General features: G+C 41.1%; 2 protein-coding genes across 5 annotated transcripts; one reads left to right on the top strand and one right to left on the bottom strand.

Annotated features, from left to right (window-relative positions):
• Positions 1-6,923: 6,923 nt before the first annotated feature.
• Positions 6,924-13,602, top strand: gzf1 (GDNF-inducible zinc finger protein 1). The gene is made up of 8 exons (XM_003440802.5): positions 6,924-7,326; positions 7,875-8,890; positions 9,024-9,207; positions 9,341-9,507; positions 9,967-10,061; positions 11,461-11,628; positions 11,749-11,906; positions 12,092-13,602. Exons 2-8 carry the CDS (start codon positions 7,887-7,889, stop codon positions 12,809-12,811), a joined length of 2,496 nt encoding a protein of 831 aa, XP_003440850.2. The 5' UTR covers positions 6,924-7,326; positions 7,875-7,886; the 3' UTR covers positions 12,812-13,602.
• Positions 13,603-13,713: 111 nt separating this feature from the next.
• napbb (N-ethylmaleimide-sensitive factor attachment protein, beta b) lies at positions 13,714-24,143 on the bottom strand. 4 transcript variants are annotated; one of them, XM_013268833.3, is made up of 12 exons: positions 23,912-24,141; positions 22,767-22,831; positions 22,378-22,457; positions 22,029-22,145; positions 20,750-20,796; positions 20,294-20,371; positions 20,112-20,167; positions 17,658-17,742; positions 17,456-17,560; positions 17,307-17,375; positions 17,178-17,228; positions 13,714-14,845 (listed from the first exon to the last, which is right to left on the bottom strand). In XM_013268833.3, exons 2-12 carry the CDS (start codon positions 22,829-22,831, stop codon positions 14,744-14,746), a joined length of 855 nt encoding a protein of 284 aa, XP_013124287.1. In that variant the 5' UTR covers positions 23,912-24,141; the 3' UTR covers positions 13,714-14,743. The 4 variants fall into 4 exon arrangements, with proteins under 4 accessions (XP_013124287.1, XP_005449820.1, XP_003440712.1 ...); XM_005449763.4 differs by lacking the exon at positions 23,912-24,141 and adding an exon at positions 23,512-23,553; XM_003440664.5 differs by lacking the exon at positions 22,767-22,831 and having other exon boundaries at positions 23,912-24,143.
• Positions 24,144-25,669: the final 1,526 nt, after the last annotated feature.

Here is a 25,669-nt window from a genome sequence, read left to right on the forward strand (position 1 = left end):
TCCTGTGACCACACTCAGCTGACAAAAAGAGATACTATCTGCTAACATTTCAGTTTCTGTGCATGTGTGTCTTTCTCTGTCTCGCTCACACATTCATATACTTGTCCTGTTCCACAGTAAATGTGTCAGTCACGGGTCTCGTTGCTGGAACAGCCTGTCAGATCCCTTCCCTCCCCCCCTTGTGCCTCTTTTTCCTCTCTCCTCTCCATTTTTGGACATTTTCAAAAGGATGTGGAGGGATAAAAGGGTTCATACTGAAAGAAAATGGTGGCTCTTAAAGCAAAGCTGTGTTCCTTGGGATTATCGGGATTTCGTGGTGATCCGCAAAGAGTCAAAAGGGAATAGGTCAGCATTCGAAATCTCACTTCAACAGCCTGGGTGTTCGGGAACTTTTCAGTAAATATTCAGTATAAGATACTGTTTCACTTTAATGAAACCATCCTCTCACTAAAGCCTGATTCATGTAGAAAACAACCAAGAGCATGTGGTAACAGTATACTTATAACAAGAAGTTATGAGGAATTAACAAGCTACAAAGGAAATGATTTTTAAATCAGCCTTGCCATAGTAGTGTATGTCTGCATGCACACTATAGATTGGGCCGTATAGTTGGGCGTCATTTCACATAAGTTTTCATGTCTGTGGTCTCGCCTGCTTCTGGGAAGCCACCCAAAGAAAATGGACAAATTTAATACAGTGAACAGAGATCTTTCGGAGGTTACCCTGAAATTAATTTGACACTGTATATTTGACGACCGGTTGCATATTTGAAAAACAATCTGCCCCGAGCAGTTGTGTCAACAAGCTGAAACTGAGCAGCCGGGTGCAGCGTTTCTCGAAAAGTATTTGTGGTTTATTTTACTGGGAGAGTCTCCCCTCTTCACTGTTAAAGCATCAGTCTGAAACAACAATGCCTTTCAAAGCTCCTGTCCCGGCAAGTACTGTAGTAGACTCAGCTCAGGGACAGACACATCAGCAGGTCGTCCGGCACGCAAGGAGGCACTTGTATGCGCAAAGTGGTCATGAGGAGTCAGAATGTAGAAGACATGAAAGGAGGCTGAAGGAGTGCAAAACAATATCCGTTTCCCAAGGCCTCACAAACTGTCCCTTTAGCTGGAGAACACAAGGTGTCCTTGTGTTGAGAGAATTTTCAGTGTGCAGGATTCAAGTTTTGAAATCTTTATCTACAACATAACCAAGCAGGTTTAGCTGCCCTATCCTAACCTGCAGTACCTAAATACAAAAGCAGAAACAGAGAGAAAACAAAGAAAAGCCAAGTAAAAAATAACAAAGTTCCCAAATGGACAATCATAGTCTGTGGACTGAAAAACTATCACCCTCACCGCTTTTTAACCCTATTTAACAGTGATTTAGGAAGTCTGACGTGAATCGTCTTCAGATGACTTCAACAACGTGACAGAAAGCCAAAGATCTGCAAAGGCTGAAATTGTTTTGCACAAAGTACACAATTGTGTCTCTCTTAACTATATGTCATGTTGACTTTGAAAGTCATTGGATAAATATAAGTAGGTTCCATAAAAATGTAGGTGATCTACGTCACTCTTAACTGAAAACTGTTGGTGGGTGGGTTTAGCATTTAATTTCAAATCAAGCTGGAGGACTGTTTGTGAATTTAAAAAACAACTTTAACAAAGAAGAAGAAGGATTTATGGGCATGATCTCATCCTTTTCTGGTAGAAAATCGTTAGCTGAACATTTGTGGAACTACGACTGAGGCATACACACGAGAGACTTTGGATCAGGTTAATTGGGCAAGACTGTTTTCCTCCATTAACTGGCGGATACGATGACTGTTTGAACTGCCGTTCTTTCAGTCAGCCAAGGCCCTTGTTATTTCACAAGTGCTGGACTTTTGCCATGTTGCACAACTCAGAGAATAGGTGAACCCAGAAGAGCAGGGTTAACCTGGCTGGGGCTGGAGCAGTACACTGACCGTGGCTTCATGTGAGGATTGCTCATTATTTCACTGTCAATGAATCAACAGATTTAATATGGATAAGGTCTTCGGTGGCAAATACTTCAGCCCAGAGCACTAGGAGACTACGACATTGTTTCCTTCCTTAATGTTACATGCCGGATAGCCTGCTGACCCCTGATGAGATGGACTGTGTGTGTTGCAAGGCACACAGAACTGCCAGTGCTTATCCCAACATGTGTTTCCTGTATGGGAATGCTTAGAGTAATGCAGTATGCTTACAGTAAGTGTGCGTGTGTGCATGTGTGAGAGTGCGCACAAGCAAGACAAAAAAGAAGGAAGAGGCAGAGAGAGGGAGAGAGCAAAAGCATATCCAAGGGGATCAAACCGAAACCACAGGATATTTCTGACCTTGAGGGCGAGTGGGTAAAGCTGGGAGGGTGGGGAGAGGAAAGAGGGGAGGAAAAGAAAAAGAGAGGAAAGCTGAAGGAAAGGAACAAAGAGATGGAGGGAGCGAAAGCGGGGAGAGGAGACTTTGCAGGGCAGCTGGAAAACCTCCAGAATCCTCTGCTCAAACCAACCATAAAATTCCAACTGAAGCCTCAAAACCAGTATGAGGACTGACGAGGGTTCCTTCTGCCCACAGTTCGTGTGTTCACATTTGTGTGTGTGTGTCTGTGCCACGCACACATTTACTTGTGTGCGTGCCATATGTGATTAAAGGGTCTGAGCAGAGGAGGCCAGGAGGCAGACGAGTGATGCAATCCACGGAAGCAAAGTAGAAGACACCAGGGCGGCAGGAAGGAAGGGAGGGAAGAGAGGAAGGAGGAATTGTTGCTTCTGGGGATCCAGCTCTCCAGGAATGTGCTGACGGTTGTGGCCCACACAGTCGGGGAGTGTTGCATTCTGGAAAAAATTCTGCGGAGGTGATACCACCTGTTTTGAGGCGCCGCAGATCGCAAACGGATAATAAAATCGCACATTATAAAAGGGATAGACTGTGTGAGTCATTATTGTTAATTTTCAATGACACAACAATGCTTTTTTTCTGTGCAAACTGGTCTCTCACACTGCAAGCTGAAGGCCTGATTCCACCCTCACACACCAGCGGAGGTCTATTTCGGTACAAGCTACACAATGTCCACAAGCACCCACACAGGCTCTGTGGGTAACGTGATTGGTAAGCCTGGGCAAATAGTCTATTTATGAACATCGTAAGAGTGGGCAGTTGTCCTTGAGCTGGTTTGTCTGCCGTCTGAAGTGCTAAGTGCTGTATACAGTTACAATAGATAGAACATTCGCAAGGACAAGTAAGGTGGAGAGTGGGTGAGGAGGGGGGAGCTGAGAGAGTACTGGGAATAGAGATGGTGAGTCAGAGGCCATTTGGAAAGTAATTTCATCTCTGAATGCTGTATATCTTTTCATCAATGAAAGGAAAGTATTTTCCAAACCAGGCAGGCGCAAGAAGAAAAACATCTCTGTTTGGTGAAATGGAGCCTATTTGAATGGGAGAGGACAGGCACAATTCCTTTTGCACTGTATTACAGAAACTTAACGTTGTTTGTTACAGTACACTGCATTGAGGATCTTGCAACAAGTCTACAACAGCCCACAGCTACGGTTGTTGCTTATTGAGAGATTGGATATGGCTAAACGCTGGCATGGTAATGTGCCCCTAATGATGAGCAGGGTTTAATTTTTTTTCTTGTAGTACACTATGTACAAGAGCATACTTACTTGATTAGTTTGTAAATTTGGACAGGTAACTTTTGTCACAAACTGAAGAAGTACTGCGCTTATCAGACGTTTGCAACAGGACTACTGTTGTTTTGCTGGCTGTTAACTTGTCAAGCATCTGGGAACAAATGCTAAATAGACTTAAATACCTTAACACACATAAACCCCAGAACACGTGCAATACTTAATTTAAACTTCTCTATTGAATCTATATGGAGCATACAATGTAGCAAATGACTTACGCCACTGTGTGGTGTGCAGTGATAGGGTTTCAAAAGGGTTATGACATAGCTATGATGCAGATATAACACAGAAGTATAAATCCCCTGTAATGTGTATAGGTAGCTAGCACTAACAGTCTGGCAATATATTCTTCTCCTATTGGCTAAAAATCTACTATTAAACCTACCTAACTAAGTTTGGATGGTATTAAGAGTGGATTCATCAGCTGGGCACAATGGATATCTGTGCCATTTTTACTGAAAGCCATCAAACACATTTGAGATACTCATACTATAGACAATGCCATGCCTGGAGCCACAGTACTAGTATGACTAAGGAATGAGCTTTTTTTTTTTTTTTTTGGTATCGTATGAGCCTATCTGGCCTTCTACATAAACCTTAAGTCTCAGCACTCTTGACCAAAAAAACAAAAACAAAAAGTATCACATTTCCTCATTATGGCATGGACAGTCTTCTGCAATTTTTGTGAATCATTGGTCTCATATGTCCTGATGATACATTGTGGTTTTAGAGGTTCCAGTGATATTCTGGACTAGCTAAATGTGGTCTGGCACCCAGCCAGTCAAAAAAGGAAAAGAAAAGGGAAAAAGGAGAAGGGTGTTGGGTTGAAGTGTTAGACGAGAGTACCATAGACAGGCCTGGACTGCTGTGTGTATCCTGGCAAAGCAACCTTGGCCTTGACACGACTGCACAAACATGTACAGTATTTGAATCCTGACCAAATTCTTCCTTACACAAATACTGGTGGAAGAGTTGCGCTCATTTACTAAAACAAGTGAAACAGCTCTGCAAATTTTCATAAAATCAAGAAAGTGCACAAAGTAGGAACAAGCCATTGACAAAAATGCATTGGTATCTTAATTAAAGAAATATGTTTTTAGTTTGCAGAGTTCACTGACTGGAGGGGAAGGGAAAGACACCACAGAATACTGAGTTGGACTGGTTTGTGTTGGTCTGGCATCAGCTTTGTGGTAAATATGGGCAAGCACAAAGAGAATTCTGCGGTTATTCTTGGACCACCACTGTCCGCACTTCCATGTAATGTTCGGCTGTTTACCATCACTGGTTCAATTCATGTGCTGGGATTCTGAGTCAACCAACCCTACTAAAGATCTGCAGAGAGGTCCTGCAAGGACACAAACTGGCTTACCCTTCACAGCATCCAAATTAAAGTGTTTGTACAGTCCAGCACACAAGCCTAGCCCAAACATAACCATCACAATCCAACTCCCTGAATTCTACTGTTGTGTTTTTTGTTTTTTTCTTTTTTTTTTACAGTGTGTGCGCACTCTGTAGCCTCAAATTAAATCTGCCTTGGCTCTCACTTTTGCTTTTTCACTCACACAGTGCACATTTTGTCGTGTTGTTTGCGCGCTGTGGAATGTCAGCACTGGTATTTTCAGTCGTGTGGAGGAGTCTGCCCATAGCAGAACAAACACAGCCCAAAAGTCGGCGCAGTGTTTTGTTTGCTGAGCCCATCACCTTTCAGCAGGCTTTTGCACGTCACCTTCTTCTCTGACAACCTAATGTGGGAATTCAATTTGTTACTGGAAGGTCCGGCAAGAACCCCTGGCTACTAGGCATGCCATAGTCTAGCAACATCTGACACCTTGACTGAATAACACAAACTGCACTGGAGTAAAAAGTCAACCAGTATCAGCTGAAAGTAGATCAGATAGTCTTGTTTCTGCAATGACTGTTTGACCTTTTGTTATTTCAGCAATGCGGCATGTGTTCATCCTCTTGATTACAGATGTCAACCATGTAGAAACAGTTCATCTATTTTTCTACCCAATCTTCATTCTGACAAAGCCTCCTGTCACATCATAAACCACAAATGCTGAAGTGCCCTTAGTATTTACCCTTCACTATACCACAAACCAGAATCTGCTTAACTCTTTACTGTGCTACACAGGAACAATGATAGTGTGACTTAGACATAACCACCACGATTGCTTAAGCTATTCTTTTATCATTTTTGTAAAGCGGTCTCTATAAACAGAAAACATTTATATAGGTCTTCTAGGCTGACTGAAACCTTCATTAAGATAAGCCTTAAACAACAAATGTGCTTGCAAGCTCAAAGTGTAAAATGCGGTCTGCATATATGTCTTCTAATTATTTTAAGTAATCAGTTTCTCATTAAACTCTAGTTTCCCCCCCTATGCTAATACTTTACACAATATTAATATCTATGCAAATACCTTTAATTCCCATCAGTCTGCAGTTGCAGATTATCACAAATGGAGATGTTTTGTGTAGTGTACGGACCTGTTGTATGAAAATGGCGATCTATAGAATATAGTATATATGGTAGGAAAGCAACCAGAACCAGGTGAACACAGTGTTCCAGGTCAGAGCTAAAGCCTCCACAGCGCTGCACACAGAGAGCAGCATGAGTCACCGGAATAGAGAGATTGCTAGCTTGCAGAATTCATTAAGACAAATGTAATGGATTTCCTCTGGAAGGAAAAAAAAAACCTTGGCAGCTGCAGAACAGCACCCCAGTGAATCCTCAAGTAGGTTTCCATACACCTTTGGAATGGCAGCATTTTGCAACCCTGCAGATGATATATGTTTGGTCTGAATGTAAATGAATTAGCTTAAGTCCTTCAGCATGCTGGCCTGTTTTACCTTGGTACTGGTATTCCTTCTGCAGCACTAAACTATTACACTATATACTGTCCATGATATTATACAGGGAAATTATTTGGCATCATAGAAGGCTGCCACGTGATACTAGCGACCAGAAAGCGAGCTACAGTGTAAATTACAGGCGCTCCTGAAAACTCTGTCCAGCCCTAAAAGACTGCATAGACTGTACATAATGCATAAACACAAAGTGCTTTTTAACCCAACACAAGCGGCGTATAGTGCGTCCTACTGTGCCATGCCGCCACCATGTGGGTGCTAGGAGTAATGTTTTCATAACCATCTATCGCGATTAAGAGTTACGGTAACACGGGGACTTGGCCGTCATTGTTCTGTAAGCAGTTTATTTCACACAAAATAAAGGCACTTGCAGTAACATGAAGACTGCAGTATCCTATTGATTAAGCAAATGGGCAGTATTTTGGTGCAAAGGTAAACCGATATAAAGTGCTATCTAGCTAAATTAGCACAACAGTAGTCATGTGTGAACAAACGTTAGAACACCGTCTAGTTTTAGATAACGTCCTGCGCTTATAGTCAATAATCCGACACAAAACGACCCAGAAACAGCAGCTGTGCTGAGCAAATCACGATTTTAAACGCGACTGCAAAATAAAGACTGATCCCAAATCAGTCTAAACGGCACCGGATGTCGGCAAAGTAAAGAGACAAGTGCCGTTTTCGTGAGCGACTTGTCCAGGAAGTGCTCTCCGCCGTGTAGAGCATTTCTGAAGGGCTGCCATTTTACCGAGTTTACGGTAAGAAAACTTGCTTCGTTTCGCTGTGTATATTGCTGGCTGCTACACTGCGTGCAGCGTGTCGTACGACGATGTTGTGTTACCAAAGAAACACACATTAGTTACATACGAAGTGCTAATTTTTTTGTAGCTAACCTAGCTTGTTTACCACAGTGCATGTGACGCTGCTGTTAGCATTTGCTGTCAGCATTTGCTGTCAGTGAGTGGTATCGAGACAAAACCACAAACGTGTTACATTTAAACCACTTTAAGTAATTATATCTAAGTTTTTCTGACATCGATGTCATTTTAAGGAACTCGCTGAGCATTTACTGCCCTCTAGTTAATTATTAACTGCCATTTCCCTATTATTGTGTTCACCTCGTTTCCTAATAGACTAACTAGTCGAAATGTCACTTCAACTGCTGTAAAGTTAGCCTCTTCTAACGATGGCTCAAGCTAATGTAGATTTAAGCCGGTATAGTCTTTTCATAGCACATACACGAATGTCAGTGATGAGACACCAACTAATTACAGCTCAAGTTACAATTCATTTTTGTTTTTCTCAGGTGCCCGAGTGAATGATGGGGACCAAAGTGGTCCAGCTTACCTCAGGCTCGCATCATGAGCACATTCTGGCTTCTCTGCATGACCTGAGGCTGCAAGGTCAGCTGAGTGACGTCACCGTGCAGGTGGACTATGAGGGAGATGTGCAGGAGTTTCATGCCCACCAGGTGATGCTTGCTGCATCCAGTGGCTATTTCAAGAAAATTCTGCTGTCTCCGGATACATCTCGAGATAAACTGTCTCTCTCAAATATGCACTCGGAGGATTTCTCTGCGTTTCTGGAATTTGTGTATACCGGTAAAGCTGATGTTGCCGGAGACAGGATAGGTAATGTTCAAGCAGTGGCAGAGTTTTTGGACTGTGATGATCTGCTGAAGGTTTGCGGCGAGGCCTTAAGTGCAGAAATGATACAAAAGCCCACAAAGAAAAGCTCAAAAGTTGTGACTCCAGATGATGTGCATGGTGCTCAAAAAGAAGAAAAGGCAAACGGGAAGAGGCAGTGTAGAAGCTTGCTGGTTAAGCGGCAGCTGTCTCCACATAGGCTGGTGACAGAAGTCACTTCAAAAAGATTCAAGGCAAAGAAAACAGTGAAGGATGAAAAAAGGCGGGGAAGAAAGCTACAGGTGAAACTGTCTGGCAGTAAGGTGCTACAGAGAAGCGTTTGTACTAAAATAGTGCCTTTAAACATCAAAAATCAAACTATTGATAAAGATGGAGAGGAGGATGAGAGCAGGACTGAAGATAAGGCTGAGCCAGAGAAAGAAAAAGCCAAAGAAGACGAGTGTTTACTGGGAGACCCTGCCTCTGATGGGGATGACTGGGAATGTGAGGACGATGCGCAGAGTAAGGATTCTCGGGACCCGTTGTTTTTACCACCTGGAGAGGAGCAGGAGGAGGAGGAGGAGGATGAGGAGGAACAATCCAAGCAGACTTTAAAACAATCATCCAAGGCCCAGTTCCAGTGCAACAAGTGCCAGCGGACTTTCCACTATGAGAAAAGCTACTTAAAGCATATCAGGTAACATGATAATACTGCTTTAGCTCCAATATAGCTGGAATTATGTACTGCAATGTACAGTATGTGCATTATATCATAATGTACATGATATATATTTTTAAATAATGCTGCAACATGTTGGTGTCTTGGTGAGTACGTACCATGGCGTGAAAGCAGATGTGGTTTATCGCTGTGAGACCTGCTCGCAGACCTTCGCAAACCGCAGCAATCTGAAAATCCATGAAAAGCACGTTCACAGTAATGAGAGGCTCTTCGTCTGCGAATCCTGCAACAAGACCTTTAAGCGAAAGAAGGATGTCGTCCGCCATCAAAGACAGGTGAGCACTGGTAGAATTTCTAACAGCCATATTAATGTTATTTTAATAATAAGAAGTATTAAATGTGTAATACTCCAATTTCTGTGAGATTCACATTTTTTTATGTGGAGTTGCTGTCTCGGCTGCTTCTCAGGTGCATGAACGCAATCTGCGACACATCTGTCCTGACTGCGGGAAAGCACTCAGCTCCAAAACTGCCCTGTTGTTGCACGAGAGGACACACACAGGCACAAAACCCTTTGAGTGTACTGACTGCGGGGCCAGATTTACCCAGAACTCTGCCCTCAAGATGCACCGCAGGTACAGAGATGGTTAAATAAAGCCTGGGGGTGGGGGTGGGCCTGCAAAAGCAAGAAATTGACCAAAAGCTTTTAATCTTGGGGGAGTATTAAGGATGTCATTTGAGTTATGCTCTTTATAGTGAATCCTTTGATATTACCATCCCGCTACTTAGTCATGAAATGCATCACCTTCAGCGTACCTGGAGAACAGTATGCTAAATTAATGGCTCAGACCAGGCACCTTTATATATAGACTACTTTCACTAGAAACAGCTGGAATATCAGGGTGAATGTGCTGCCATCAATTGGAGATCAGGCAGGAGAGCCTCCCATGTTTGCTTCACTGTCAAAGAACAACTGGACTGTTTTTATAATGGCAGTTCTGTGTGTTTGGTGCATCCTAAATGTTCATGTAGTGTATGTGTATGTGAACGAAGTAGATGATGAGGTTTAAACCTGTGTGTTTACACATGTGTAGGACTCACACAGGAGAGAAGCCATTTGCATGTGATGAGTGTGATGCACGGTTCACTCAGAAGCACATGCTGGCCTACCATAAGAGATCGCACACAGGTAAAACCATAATTGAACATTAATAACTAATCAGATTTCAGCATCGTCATCAAGAGCATGTTTCATTTTGTCATTTCTTTACATTTTTGTGCTTTGGTCATTTTTGGCATTACAGACCCGTGGGAAGAAAAAGAAAGTTTTCACATGAGTCTATGCAGTATGTTAAAAACTAAATACACCCCATGATTCAGTAGCTTGTAAACCATCTTTAGCGGCAATAACTTGAAGGAATTGAGCTCTGCGTTACTTTATCTGTCTTTCTTTGTGTTGTGGAGGAATTTTGGCCCTCTCTTCTTTGTAATGTTGTTTCAGTTCATTGAAATTTGCTGGCATTTATTTATGCATAGCTCTCTTACACTTCTACCACAGCATTTGTGTCAGGTTGAGATCTGGACTTCGGGCCATTGCAGCAATGTGATTCTTATAATTTAAAGTCATTCTGTTGGAGATTTGCTGCTGTGCCTGGGATCGTTGTCCTGTCCTGCGTGACCCACTTTCAGCCAGCTGTTATCTGTCAGACAGATGGCCTCACATTTGACTCTAGAATACTTTGGCATACAGAGGTCAACTCAATGACTGCAAAGTGTCAAGGTCCTGTAGCTGCAAAACAAGCTAGAAATCATCACTCTTCCACCATCGTGCTGGAAAGTCAGTATTGTTTGTTTGTTTTTTGCCAAATGTGCCACTGTGCATTATGGCCAAATATCACAATTTTTCACCTGGTCTGTCCAAAGGGCATTATCCCAAAAGTCTCGTGGTTTGGTAAGATCCAACTTTCCAAACCTAAGTTGTGCTGTTATGTTCTTTTTTTTGTTGAGAGAATAGACTTTTTCCTCGTAACACTTCATAAACTTTAAAATTTAACATGCTAACCGAGCCCTGTAGAGTCCTGGGTTTTTTGCATTGCATCTGAGCATTACACGTTTTGAGTTTGAGTTCAATTTGTTTGCACATCCACTCCCTGGAACATTGTAGCATTGTGTTAAAGCACAAATGAAAGGAAACCAGCAAACTACCAAAACATCTGCTTTTATAGAGGTGCTCACGCTTGCCGATGATCAGCAAATTAAGTACATTTGATTAGCAGCACCTGGTGGCTACTTACCCTTTTAATTACTGTGGAAGCATTAATGGCTGTTTTCTGATTCATGAAGTGTTAGGAGGTTTTTAAAAAATACCCTCATTAAAAAATCTCAAAACAGCCAATCACCTGAGGATGCTTCGTGGGGATATGTGTTACAGTTTTTATCCTCTGCACCTATAGACAAAAAAAAGAGAGGGAGAAACTATCTCCGCAAACAGTATTTCTTAAAGAAAAAGTCCTGAAGTGTGAGCACACTAAAAACAAAACTATTTACACATACAAGACCAAAACTTTGTTTTTGTTCTCTCGTGTTAGGAGAGAAGCCATTCATGTGCGAAGCCTGTGGGAAAAACTTTGCATCTAAAGAATACCTGAGACACCACTCAAACATCCACACAGGCTCCAGACCATATAAGTGTGAAATTTGCGGTAGAGGCTTCGCTCAGAGGAACTCTCTCCACCAGCATTTAAAAATACATACAGGTAAAATGTAGATGTCGTTTTTCATTTAATAGTTATATTACATTGAATTTATAGGTGATTTTTCATCAATCTCTTCTTCACTATCTTTTGATATTTTCTTGTTTCTTTGGTGGTTGTCAGGCGAGCGTCCGTACAGCTGTAAAGACTGTGACAAACAGTTCACTCAGCTCAACGCACTGCAGAGGCACCAGCGTATTCACACAGGAGAGAAGCCCTACATGTGCGGCCTCTGCAAACGCACATTTACGGACAAGTCCACCCTACGCAGGCACACTACGGTGAGCAATACTTCTCTTAGATAAAGTAGTTTCACCTACACGGGTACAGAGTTTGTTTAACTTGTATAGTGGCTGAGCTGAAGTTCCTGTATTTAGAAAAAAAGACACATAAGCAGATGGTTTTTTTGGATTTTTTGTACTGCACTGACTGCTGCAGAAATAACATCGGATTCTTTGACCTTCAGATTCATGACTCAGATGCTCCGTGGAAGACCTACCTGGTGGTGCTGGAGGGAAACGTGGAGGAAAAGAAGCCCAGATCTCCCACTAAGATAAAGACAGAAAAAGCAGGACCAGGAGAGAATAAGAGCACGCCCAGAAAAAGTGCTGCTACTGCTGCTGGCGATGCTCCTGATGCTGCTGGTAAAACCCACATTGACTCCATTGTGATTCCATCTGAGCCAGTCGCTGTTCCTGCTGAGTGGACCAGTCACGGAGCCATCACTCTGGTCAGCCACAGCACTATCGGCGGGATCACCGTTATCCACACTGATGTCACACCAGGGACTCAGCTCCAGCCCATCGTAGCCACTGACAATACAGGGACCAGTGTCATTTCTTTAGATGGGTCAGCCATCCCTGTTCCCTTCCCTTTACCAGTGTCCATGGCTCACTCTGTCCCCTTGTCCTGTGAAGCCCCCTCTACTTCTCTGTCTGTACCCACTCTCTCAGTTCCTGTTTCTGAGGGGTTTTTAGCATCAGTCTCACAGATCCCAGGAGTTTCTACATCATCTGTGCTGGAAGCTGCAGCTTCGCAAACTATTTTGGCTCCAGTTTCAGACTCTAAAGCCGCTTCAGATACTGAACCTCTGGACCCCAACATTCAGACTATGGTTATTGGTAAGAATGATTGTGGAAAAAACCAGCCAGTATCAAAAGTGAAGAACAAGAAAGGACTAAACTGAGACCTCAAATTAAGATGTGTGTAGGGGGTGAATGTAAATAGCTTATTTTACTGGCTTTGGAGAGTTTCAGCTGTCTCAAATCAAATCATGCTACCTTATGTGTATTCTTCGGGTTTTTCACGATTATAATTACCTGAGTTCTGGTGTTTCAGGAATAGTGTTAGCACTTTTTGTCTGGCATTTCAATATCACACCGTTACAGAGGTGAAGCTAAAGTTTAATCTGACACAAATCTCAGTGAATACAAATGAACTGAAGATTGTAATCAATTACACATGTTAAAAACATGGTTTAGTATTAATAACAGAGACATGCTCTGCATGCAAAATACTACTGAGCTGTTCTGGACATTTTCAAAAATCCTTTGCAGTTGTGAAACAGCAGCAACAAACTTTTAAACATTTAATTTAATCTGTGAACAAAATTACTTAAATCCTTAAAAGTCCTGGCACTTGTCTCTGTTTGAAATTGTCCCTCAGCCTCCTAGTAATCACAGCTAAGGCATCAATTTAAAAAATGTCGCCTTCTTGTTATCACATTCACAAAATTTTCAGAAAACTTAACCTCTGACCTTGAGGTCAAGGTCACTGAGAATAAGACCAGTCTGAGATTTTTATTAGATATACCTTCATTCACAAACTTGGTGGCCACTTGCCCGCCTGGCTGGCTGACGATATCAGCCATTTACAGCAGAGGGGTAAAAAAACTATTTAACAGAACAAAACTATTTAATCTTGGATAAGAAAAACTACAGTTTAAGCTTTTTTAAATAAACAAAATGCTATCATGTACATGTGAAACTTGGTTATGATGACACACACACGACAGATGAGACCCGAGTTTGACAAATAATAGTCAAGATAAGCTAACCTGCTTGAGGTAACACCAAAGGCAACACGGTATGGGATATAATGCCTTTATTAATTTCCATTTGCACAAGCATACTGATCAAATCCACAGCCCACTGTTATCCCACCTGGGAGAAGCTGGGTAAACGGGGCAACTGACCCTTTAGTAAAAACTTTGGTCTGGCTAACACTAGTGAAAGTACACAACACTGAACTATACACAATGACATGCTTAGCGACTGGCCATTTGCAAGGTTTACAGTGCAGTAGTAAACCTTCAATGATACGTTTACAGCACGTTATGACTAATGATGCTCATCAGCACAGGATTACAGCCCTGGGTAGAAGAAGTAAAGAGAGCTGTGTCAGTGCTTTTCATTCAACAGTACAAACTCTAAATCGCAGCTTCAAACATTCAAAGTATCATTAAGTTGACAAATCCTAACATAATCATAAACAGCAGTAATAAAATTACCTATAAATGTATAACAGTCTACACTTAGTGCATATCATTACCCTCCCTGTGGTGATAAAATGGAAGCTAAATAAGTGTTTGTAGACGTAATAAATGAATTTTGTTTTAAGATCTTTCTGTTTCCATCTCAACAACACAAGCTAAGATAATGGTACATTCTTGAAATTCATACAAAGCATGAGAAACATTACATAATCTGTTTAAATATACAATAAACTAGATTTTTAAAAAAGAAAGCTGTATCTGACTAGTAAACAACAACTGTACAAAACATGCAGTATTTCTTATCAATACTAACTTCAAAACAGTATACACTGCTCTGAAATCCCCCGGGACAGATTTCAGGAGAAAAAGGTATGCAGCAATCCTCTAGACAGAGGTGAGGGCGAGAGGATTTACATTCTGACCAGATTCAGACAGGCTGGAACAAAGACAGTGCTCTGAGAGAACAGCGAGTGAGCAGTGGAATATTGAAAAATCATCAGTGGACACTCCTCTCCGGACGCTATACACAGTGAGGGGAGTGTAAGGGTGTGTGTTGGTTTGTGTGTTTGAAAGCATGCGTGATGAACTTTCCCTCCGTGCTGCATTTCTACCCCGAGGTGTCTTTCATTTCAGATCCCCTTCATCGCCCTGGATGGTCTTTTTGATGCGCAGCAGGAGGGTTGTGTGCCACTGGTCCAGACGTGAGATTGAGTCAAACTCCTTTACCTGCATCAGGCAGACGGGCACACACAATAAGCATTTCCTGCTTCAAATTAGGATTCCAACTAGAACGACCTGCTTTGCATCACCAGAACTCTATCAAAAGTGGTGCATTTTCACAAACAACATCCTTTTTAGATGGTCCTATATGTAAAAGGCTGTACTCCAAAAATAACCATGGTGCCCACCTATTGGTTTGTGGATGCCTGTTTTGAAGCCTTGACTGACCATATTTGTACAAAAACGAGCGCCAGGTTATCATTTAACTTTAACAAGCTTAGAGTTAAGAGTGTCGCCTCAAGGCGCTTTATATTCTAAGGTAAAGACGGATGGACCGATCCGATATTACGTATCGGTCCGATACTGACCTAAATTACTGGATCGGATATCTGAGAGAAATAAAAAATATGATCCGATCCATTAACTTTCACAAAAGCACCTCACAAAACTTGCGACATGGCGTAACTTAGCTCATAACCTTAGCACATCGGAGCAGTATGCGTCACGTGATTGAGCGGCTGTGGCGTGCGAGACCTGTCGGCGGTCTGGTTGAGCATTTGGAGCCTCGCTACCAAACCGGCATTTAATCTCAGAGAAAACTATCCCAGAGAAGTAAAGCAAGTGTTCATCTCTGAATGTTCTTAAAGCATTCCCACATTAAGCTTAACAACCGATCTATGGAGCGACTGCCTCTTCTCTCTCCCTCCCTCTGCTGCTGCTACTTCAATCATGAGACTGATCAATGATCAGCTGATAGGCGTTTCTGTCGCGAGTCCTGTCTCTCTTGTTTGTTTATCGCCCACTTTGCGCCAGAAAAAGGAAACCAGCGGATAAACAACAGCAGCACGTTTAAGTTTGATAAGCTGTTGTTAGAATTTATTTAATATTACTTTCTACACCAGGATCCTTTTCTACGTAGCTGACGGCTGGTAACTGTGCAGGGGCGGATCTAGCAAAGTTTTGCCAGGGGGGCAGGTAGGACATTAACAGGGAATATTCTGAAGAAAAATGTTGAATCTTTTTAATTATTGTAGAAAAATAATTTATTTCTGTGCATTTGTTTTACACATGCATTAAATTAGATTACATCGATTAAGCATCATGAGGCAGAGGGTGGGGGGTGGTCCTTATTTATTTTGTTGGCAACCCTATTAGGTTGTTTAAAATTTCGCTAAGTACTCTTTAAAATACCAGAATAGGAAGGATGGTGTAGGTTTAAGTTTATGAAATATTTTGGGTGCAGTGTATATTTTGTGTAAAGGTATAACAGAATAGCTTTAGTGTTTTGTTTTTTTTAAAGTATGAACTTATGTAAAATGCAGCAAAATATAAAAAAAAAAAAAAACAGTTTTATTGATTATAAAATACACTATATCGGATTCATATCAGTATCGGCAGATATCCAAATTTATGATATCGGTATCGGACATTAAAAAGTGGTATCGTGCCATCTCTAGTAAAGACCCTACAATAAAACAGAAAACCCCAACAACCAAATGACCCCACTTGAGCAAGCACTTGGTGACAGTGGGAAGAAAAAACTCCCTTTTAACAGGAAGAAGTTAGCAAACTAAAACCACAGAATGTATGGATGTGCTACACAAACACAGCTACATGCTAAGTGGTGCTTGGTAACTAACTACTAGAATATCACTTACACAAACTGCACAACAAGCTGTACATTGGTCAGACAGTTGCATGGTTGAAAAGTCAGCTCAGTGAGTTGAAGCCTGATGGCTTATGGCCTAGTTGGAACCCAGGTCATATAAAGCGAAGCAGCCCTTATAATGTAATATACAAGGCTTAATATTAATTTACAAGGAAGGTTATAAAAGAAGATGCCTCTATACAGTTGTCAGAAGCGTTAAAATTAGCCCAGGGACCAAAACAATTTTATACCAGGCTGTAATTATGGTTATTCCTCCAGTACAGTCATGCGTTTTAATATGGGAGTCCGTGGGGACCGACTCATTTTTGGAACCAACCTCAAGTATCTATTTCAGGATTGGCTTAATTTTTCAGCCCCAAAGGTTTACACTTGGTTTATTCAAACTTCTGGCACGAGGACGCTTTTCGCTCTGTGACTCTGAGTTAATTTTAAACTGTCTTTTATGAGTTTAGCTGTTATGATTACAGGGCTGCACTATACACTACACTTTGCAACACATTCACATACAAAGTCCATGGAGAATTGCCGAGTTCCAGTGTTCAGCTTCCTCGAATAAAAATTTAACCAACTAAACTACAAGTTGAAACAGTCACAAGCTGACGCCTACACTCTCCAAACGCCTTATTAAAAAAGAAGAAGAAGAGAGTTTTCAGTGTGTACAAGACTTACTGCCTCTGTGAAAGCATCGCTGTTCTGCTCCTCGTGAGCCTCAAGGAGTTTCTGTTAAAACAAAGAGATGTAGGTCACCCACAGAAACTGAATAGATTAAGGGAAGAAAGTAAGCCGCCATCCAGCTACCTTCAACAACTTGCATTCTCTGGAGTCTGAAAAAGCCGGGAACATCTCCTCATACTTCTCAACAGCGATCTACGGAGAGGCAAAGTTAAAATTCTTCCAGAATTCATCATCCCAGATCCTGAGAGTCAATCACGAAGGTGTAAACTCACCTTAGCGTTGAGCTCGTCAACGATGAAATGACAAAGAGCGGCTTTGAAGAAATACTCCTTGGCGCTGTATTTCAGCAGCGGGTTGTCCATCGTGTTGGCTCCAACCTAGATATAAATCCAAATCATTCAACATTTATCAGAAATGTCAAAACTGAGTTACGAGCCTCATGCACAAATACAAAGCAGAGCACTGTAGACACACCTGCTCGTAGATCTCAATAGCCTTCTGGTACTGCTCCAACTGAGCGCAGTAAGCTCCCACTTTCAGCAGACACTTGTTGGCAGAACTAAGGACAGTGCGTAAACAGTACACAGTGAATCCAATGCAACCCGTATAACCATGAGGGCTGTTTGAAACCAGTGTTGCACAGTTTTCAAAAAGTGCTATGCGAAATTAGTCTCGAAAACTGATTTATTGATAACGAGTGCATCCATGAAGTGAAGCCAATCCCACAGTTTTGTGCAGTTCAGCCCACCTGGATAAGATTTGTTACAGGATAGAGATTATATAACAAGCTGCTGATATTTTTTAAACTAATACTGTTCCTGCTTTAACGACTATCCTCTTTCTACTTGTGTAATGGATTGGACTATTGAGCAAAGACTTCAGTAAACAGCTATGTGAGTGTTCAATGCTTAATGCCAGTCAGCCACAACATTACAATCACAGACCGATGGAGGTGAATAACACTTGATCATGTTTTGCTTGAATGTTCATGCAAAAAACAAGTACCTTAACAATCTTGCAGCATCAGCTAGCAAGTCAGGGGGGTGAAAAATGTAGCTAAAGGGGAAGAAAAAACTGCAGGTCCGCTAGTTCTCTATTTTATTAGTATGTTGCTTTGCACTAATCAGAAGATATCTGTCTGTGTAGCACCTGCACAATGTTTAAATGGAGCTTGCTAACAAAGCTTGCTGGGACTAGCTGGTAACTTAACACACCACCCTTTTTGTCCATAAAACTAATAATGGCAGCGGCAAAAATGTAACAAACCCATAACCCAGTGGTTCCCAAACTTTTTTTGCCAGGCCCCCCTTTTTTACAAGAAAAATGTTCGCACCCCCCCCGCACAAACACATCCTCCAAACACACACACCCATATTTTGTTTACAAACTCCCTTGCGGTTTATTTCACACCTCAAACATTTAGTAAACAATTAAGCAAATACAAGTAAACGGCAATAAATTACAGGTAGTAATAAAATACACTACTAACTCTTTTACACTACGTCCACACCTACACGGGTATTTTTGAAAACTCAGCTGTTTCTATGCGTTTGGGCTTTTCGTCAACACGTAAACGGCGTTGCGATTCACCGAAAACGGAGATTTTTTAAAACTCCTTTTTTGCGTTTACGTGTGGACGAGGATTACAGAGTTCGTCACGCAACGACAAAGGTATGTGCCTCTTTTCACGTCACGCTGTGCGCCACGTTATTGTTTACATGAGATGAATTGCAGAATGGCAGATAGAGACAAAATACTGTTAATCTGACTATCTGCAGTTTTTACACGGTTACATATACACACGCAGTTACTGTCCCTCCATTTACAAAGGCAGAGGCGTCACGGCGTAATTATTTTACGTGTAGTTGTTTTTTTTCCTGTGTAATAATATTCAACATTGCTGTCAATACATTTTTCAAAAAATGCGTTTAAACACATAAACAGCTGTGGGATACTGTTAGTCCGTGATTTGAACAGGGGGAACAAATTACGGCAGGATCAGCCTGATATTATTTGTATCCCACTGTAACTTTACTGCATAAAGAGCTAACATGTCCAAAATGTCAGGAGTAGTTAGTCATTACAAGAAGTGTTTGTGAACTAAAAATCAAGAATGTGGGATCCTGTTTGTCCGTGATTTGGAGAGCCCAGCGCTGCTCCCGACGCAGGGAAACTAATTTTGCAGGGGAGACCTACCTCGGCACTTGTGCAGGTGAAGCCAAAGGGAAGATGTGCTTCACCATATTTTCCTGTAAAGACCTCCCCCATACCCATTCATACTACAGTAATAAAGTAACAGATAAGCAATTAAAAGACAAAAAGTTTCCTTTTTTTTTGGTTGAAAGATAAAAGAAAGAAACAAATAAAATGTAGCCTTTTCTATTATTGTATACATTCATTTCTCACAATTGACGCTCAAAGAGTCATGCTGACTGATTTCTTTCAATTACTACAGACACACTTCCTTATTGTGTAGAAAAACTGGGACATATTAAAAAGATTGCACTTCTTTTTCTTGCATTAAGATATTTCAGGGATTAAATGTGCAGTTAATGTACATACGATGTAAAATGAGTTTGAAATCCCTGTTCTAAACTCAGCTAGTTCTCAATCCAGCTGGACATCAATCCAAGAAGGCTTTAACCCTCAACCTGTCAGCATCCCAGCACCAGACACTAGAGAACATCTCCAGAAGCCTGTGTCCATGCCCTGATGGGTTAGAGCTGTGCTGAAGTTGTGAGGTTACTTATTTAATATTGGGCTGGTGGTTTAATGTTGTGTAGACCTTTACAGCTTTAATGAGGGTGCACACATATCTCTGAAACCTGAAATGACTTTTTGCTTTAATGTCTGAACTCACAGCTGAAAAAAAAAACAAAAACACGACTGACAATATCCAATATTTTATACTAGTAAAGGGAACAGTACCTGTTCGACTCTTCTCCTTTGTAGTAGTCTGCTGCTTGTTCATAATGTGCAATCGCCTTAACAGAAGACAAAGCAACAAAAAGCCCTAATATTTATATTTTCAATGTCCCTTGAAGAAAATTTGCACCATAACTAGTTTTAACAGTAGTTGGTAGTATAATCTGATTACATGACACCATTACCTTTTCAATATCAACTAGTTCAGACTCGTAGATCTCTGCAATACTGATGTGGTGTTTGGCTGCGATGGTAAATCTTCCCTGAAGGACAAAGAAAGGGGGGAAAAAAATCATTACACACTGGATCTATCCAGACAGATGCCTCTCAAGTCAATGAAAGGTTCCACTGTGGGTCCTGAGAGGGGAGGTTAAGTAGCAGCCTGTGGGGCTCCATCTACAAGACATTTAGAAATCACCCTCTTTAAAGGAACATGAAGAAAAACAACAACAAAAAGGCAAATTGGAGAACAACATTCAAAAAACACAACATGGGCAATGGATATGTTGACACTGGCAGAGGTAGCCTGCTACAGCACTGATGTGTATGAAGGCCTTCGGTTATCCAGGTGATGGGACTTCTAGTACAGTCTTGGAAAAAATAAAATGACAAGTCACAATCAGACACTATAAAAATCTTACCATGTCTGTGTATATATCGATGGCAGCATTTAAACACTTGATTGCCTCTTTTAGCAGCATTAAGGGAAGAGGAGGGAACAGTTAGACATCATGTAAGCTTTCTCACACTTTCTCTTGCACAGCATCGTGTTTCACATCGGTATACACAGGATGTTCTTTCAGCGGGGTGAAATGGAGTGAGTCATACAATTATCTAACACGCTTTCATAAAAGAGGTTTCTTACCTCTTACTTATAAAGGTAAAATATAAAAATACTGGTAAACACACCTGAGGTATCAATTTTAAAATCCTATGTCACCTTGTTCTCAGGTTATCACATTCACATCTCTGAACTTGACCTCGAGCTCAAGGTCACCGGGATTCAAACTTGTCCAGGGTTTTTAGGAGATGCAGCTACGGTATGAATTTGAAGCTCAAGGTGACGACAGTACCCCACATCAACAAAGAGAGTGACATCAGCCACAGGTAAATACCATGCAGCTTAAAGAAACACTTACACAACACGATGAACAAGCTGTTTGACATGCCAACATCAAAGTCACAGTAGACTGAGAGTGAAACCTATGGAAGCTTGTTTCCACTCCTGACAGAAGAAACTGCAGGCTATTTTCTCAAACTTTTGAGTTAGTAAGATTAAATTTCAAGTTAGCTCTGCCAATCAAGAAGCTCCGTGAATGACACCTTTTCCTTGTTACTTGGAAACAGATGGCAGATGGTACAGACACACGCACACGCAAAATTGGACAGTGGTAGCATCAGTGCGCTACCAGTGTACATTAAACATGAACATATTGCAGTTGTGCTGAAAACAATGCCAGACGATTCAGCTAGCAACACAAAAACTTCATTTGTAATTCATTCGGCTTTCATGAAGCACCTTCACAGAGCTTCCTGATTGACAGCGCCAACTTAAATATTTAAGTTATTTTCTCAAAAATTTGACTTATAACTCAAACATTTGTGATACGTAACCTGAAATTATTTATTTATTTTTTTGTGGAACAAAGCTTCCATAGAAACCTCGTAGCCTAAAGCTCAGTCTAATGCATGATCAACAATCCAGGCAAGAAAAAGATGATTTTGCTCATGTGAATGCAGCATTCTCAGTGAGAGGAATATTTCATCACCCACTGAAAAAGCCATTTGGATGAGTGATTACTGAAAATGCTGCGTCCAGATTAGCAGAATCTGCTTTCTGAGCTGCACAATCAACACTTCATTCATTTACACAGTTGGAATATAAAGAGTTATTACATGTGATTAGCAGCCTGGTCTTACCATTAGGGTCAGACTTCTTGTAAGCATTTCCAGCATCAATGAAACTGGTGGCACAGTCGTGTTTGTTCTGCAGCTGCAAATGGAGACGTGCGGCCTTGCAAAATGCATTTCCAGCACCTGGAGACGAGTGAGATGCCAAACTGTTACACACACACACTGCACACTTTGGATTTAGCTGACACTCTTAATTATGCGCATAACTTGAACCCAATTTAAGTGTGGCACTTTCACAAACTTTGCAGTTACAGTGCCAAAAAACCCCCCAAAAAACCTTGCACCAAGAGAACAGCTACAGCGAGTGGAAATTTTTAAGGTGTGGATGTCATAAGTAATAATCAGTTCATCGCACCGCTCCAGTTCTTGGCCATCTTGAACATGTTGGCTGCTCTGCAGTACATCTCACATGCCTCTTCCACTTTGTGATGTCCCCTAAAACATACATTTATATGAGGGGAAAAAACAAGAACACAGTTTTGAATTCAGTGCAAATGTTCGTTGCATTTAGTTTATGAAAAGGACGATCATGCTGAGCTATATGTAAAGACACATTATCGTTAGATTTTCCACTAAGATGCAATGGTTGGCTTGTCCTAAATAAATCTTCTACACAGGCACTATAGAGCTCAATTCCTCTTGACAGCCAGCAGACCCCTGGGAGCTCCCTGTAGTCGTAATCATACTCTGGCCATTCAATCATGGCAGAGGATTACATCATTGCCCGGCCGGCAACAGAATTACCAATATGAAGCCTGGCAATGGTTATCCTGGATAAGAACTGCAGAGTAGTAACATCTGGGGCTCATCTGTGCAGAGGTTTAGAGAAAAAAAACCCACTGAGTCACACAGAGCTATCGCTAAAGGCTTTTTGCATTACGAGTCTAAACAAACAATATTTTTATTCATTATCAGATAAAATATACACACACAAAAAAAGATGCTATGCGTTTGCAAGATTTAAATAAGGTAATGCTGATCTCTTCTGGGGTCACTGACAGTTGCAAAAGATTTGGATAGAGCTTCTGTAATGACAACCATTGGGAAAGCGAGACGCATGAATACAGGTACAGATATAAAAGAGAAACGTTTATTTGGTTAGAACTGGTCAGATAAACGAGAGGGTGTGAGTTAGGAGCTTCCTAATCAAAATACACTTCACCCTTCCTCCAAGCGTCCTCCATATTTTATGTATAGCATGAATCTAATGACAGCATCTGCCATTGCTATAGTTATGGGGATTAACGAGGGTGTTGGTCACAGCTGAAGGCAACCATTAACTGTAGTTAATGCAATAAATTCACTCCTCTGCGGATTACATCAGGATTAGATGATGTGCTGCTGCTGGTGGTTTAACGCTGATTACGTTGTTTTCCATTTTTTAAGTCCTTTTTATTTTGGGGGGTATTTAATTAAGAAACATGATCCAGGACTTGCCATTAAACTGATTTAATAGAAATAAACAGTTCAATGACATTAATGAACTTACCAGTACGCTGTATGTGTAAGCTGACATGACAGGCAGTATTAAACAAAGGAAAGACTTACAGCTATAGTAAATAAAGTAGCTATTTTAAGCTTGCTAAAACAGTCTGCTGCGTAGCCTGAAGGCCAGCGTTAAGTCTGGCAGGAGGTCGTGATCTGCTGGCTTGTTTACAAACCTAAACACAGCTAAGTTAGCTAACTGCCTCGCAGGGACGAGTGCACTGCATGTCATCTTCCTCTACGTCGACATTCAGCTAAACTCGTACAACATTTAGCCTGTTCACATACGGACACCACAGCTAGCTAACTGAATGCAAGTGTGAATGGAAACAGGCTCCGTGCCAACTTTGCCGCTGACACTAAACGCTTGCTAGCTGTTGTTCTTTGGTGCAGTGCTGTCTTACCCTCCAAACATCCCTCCCAAAAAAGAACCAGACGACTTGACTTTTTTGTCAGCGTCGGCCATAAGCTGAATAGCTTCCTTCTCTTTCCCAGAGTTGTCCATTTCTTGTCTGTAGTTGGGGGAGGAAAAAAAGCTAACAGTTAAGCAGAAAACACCCGCAGAGGATTCAAGTGTGTACAGTAAGGATTACAGTCGATGGGGTTTATTTAGCGTAGGCGTGCACAGCTAGTGGCTTAGGTGAGTGCCGTGGCATCACGGGAGTTGGAGTGCTTTACGCCCCAAACTCAGCAAGAGCCGAGGCAAAAAAGAACTACAACTCCCAGCCAGATAGGAGCAATTTTCTTATGTCCGTGTTACGTAATATCTTGTGCCAAATTACAAAATAAATGTTGAACATTCGGCTTATTTTCCTTAATTATTTTTTTCTGCAGCAATTATTTTTTAAAACATATAGTTTAATAATAAATAAAATATTTTTGTCTGAATTTAGAAACACAACAATTAGTGTCCTTTGCGTTTCTGTACAGCAGAGGGCGCTAAAGCAGTGCAACTGCCTCTCGGTTAATTATACTATAAACATTTTGACTTTCCTATTCATTTTGCTAAATGAAGCTCAAACAACTTTTTGTTGCTGATGCTATTTTGACAAAACTTCAAATTGCTTACATTATACTGTGCGTGTGCAGTTCTGTCCTTTTTTAACTAAATTAAAGTGTAGAGGGAAACGTGCATTTTGAAAATCTAATTCATTTTATGGGTTCAGCAAAACAATGCCATTGGGTACAATTAGACCTTGACTCAATTTTCCTGGTGAATTGGAAATTCTCAATAAGGGCTTAATATCAAACTGACGTAACATGTGACCGTACATAGCGCCCTAGCTCAGCTGCTCTAACATTTATAAACTTTTAAGATTTCTAAAAGGTATTTGAGAAAGACACTATTGTGATCGTCTGAAGTGTGGTGTTTGGAGGCAGGACTTTCAACTGTTGGAACTCTGCAAACTCCTTTGCCTTATGTACTCTATTTTCAAGGATATTTGCATGTTTCCATAAATTGCTGCCCCTATTTCCCGTTTCCTTAGCAAAATATAAAGCAATGAGGCTCTATCAAGGCTTAAGCAGAGTGCTGTAGGCTATATATGTGGACCAAAGTCTGCATACAGCAGCAACTTGTATGTCAATCAAGAGTGGGAAAACAGCCGGTGCTCTCATATTTCAAATGCTTACAAGAGCAGAAGTCAGTGTGGTAAACACTGTGTGCTGTCCCTATATTATCTGGATATGTCTGACTCTCATTAAGTATAAAATTTGTATATTAGATATTGTTTTCTTTCAGAAAATCAAAAATATTATTAGTTAAATTGCTAATATGTTGTCTTTATATTTTATGGTAAAATGGTAAATGGCCTGTATTTATTTAGCGCTTTACTAGTCCCTAAGGACCCCAAAGCGCTTATATTACAGAATAACACTTTAAGCTGTTATCTGATGTAAGGGAATTTCTATTTCTAGAGCCTGAAAAATGCTGACATACCACAGACATACAGCATATCATCTGCAAAGTGTTTTGTCCCGGGTATGATGAAAAAACGGTCTCTTTTTTTCTGAAAGATTATAGTGTCATTGCACAGTTTGTCCAGCAGAGTGCGCTCCAGCTCTTTTGTTTACAATTCTCTGCACCATTTGCAACATAATGATGATAAGGACGGACTTTAAGGACATGGGTGGTGTCCTTAAAGCACAAGAGAATAGAAACA

This window comes from Oreochromis niloticus, linkage group LG15, assembly GCF_001858045.2.
Source record: "Oreochromis niloticus isolate F11D_XX linkage group LG15, O_niloticus_UMD_NMBU, whole genome shotgun sequence".
In the NCBI taxonomy this organism is placed as follows: domain Eukaryota; kingdom Metazoa; phylum Chordata; class Actinopteri; order Cichliformes; family Cichlidae; genus Oreochromis; species Oreochromis niloticus.

Bases quoted from the DNA above. Each gene is read 5' to 3' on its own strand.
- gzf1 (XM_003440802.5), top strand. From the start codon at position 7,887: ATGATGGGGACCAAAGTGGTCCAGCTTACCTCAGGCTCGCATCATGAG. The intron at 8,891-9,023 runs GTAACATGATAA...TGTCTTGGTGAG, and splicing joins AGCTACTTAAAGCATATCAG to TACGTACCATGGCGTGAAAG. The intron at 9,508-9,966 runs GTACAGAGATGG...ACACATGTGTAG, and splicing joins GCCCTCAAGATGCACCGCAG to GACTCACACAGGAGAGAAGC.
- napbb (XM_003440664.5), bottom strand. From the start codon at position 24,012: ATGGACAACTCTGGGAAAGAGAAGGAAGCTATTCAGCTTATGGCCGAC. The intron at 17,561-17,657 runs GTGTGTCTACAG...ATTTATATCTAG, and splicing joins CTATTGAGATCTACGAGCAG to GTTGGAGCCAACACGATGGA. The intron at 17,229-17,306 runs GTAGCTGGATGG...TTGTTTTAACAG, and splicing joins GAGAATGCAAGTTGTTGAAG to AAACTCCTTGAGGCTCACGA.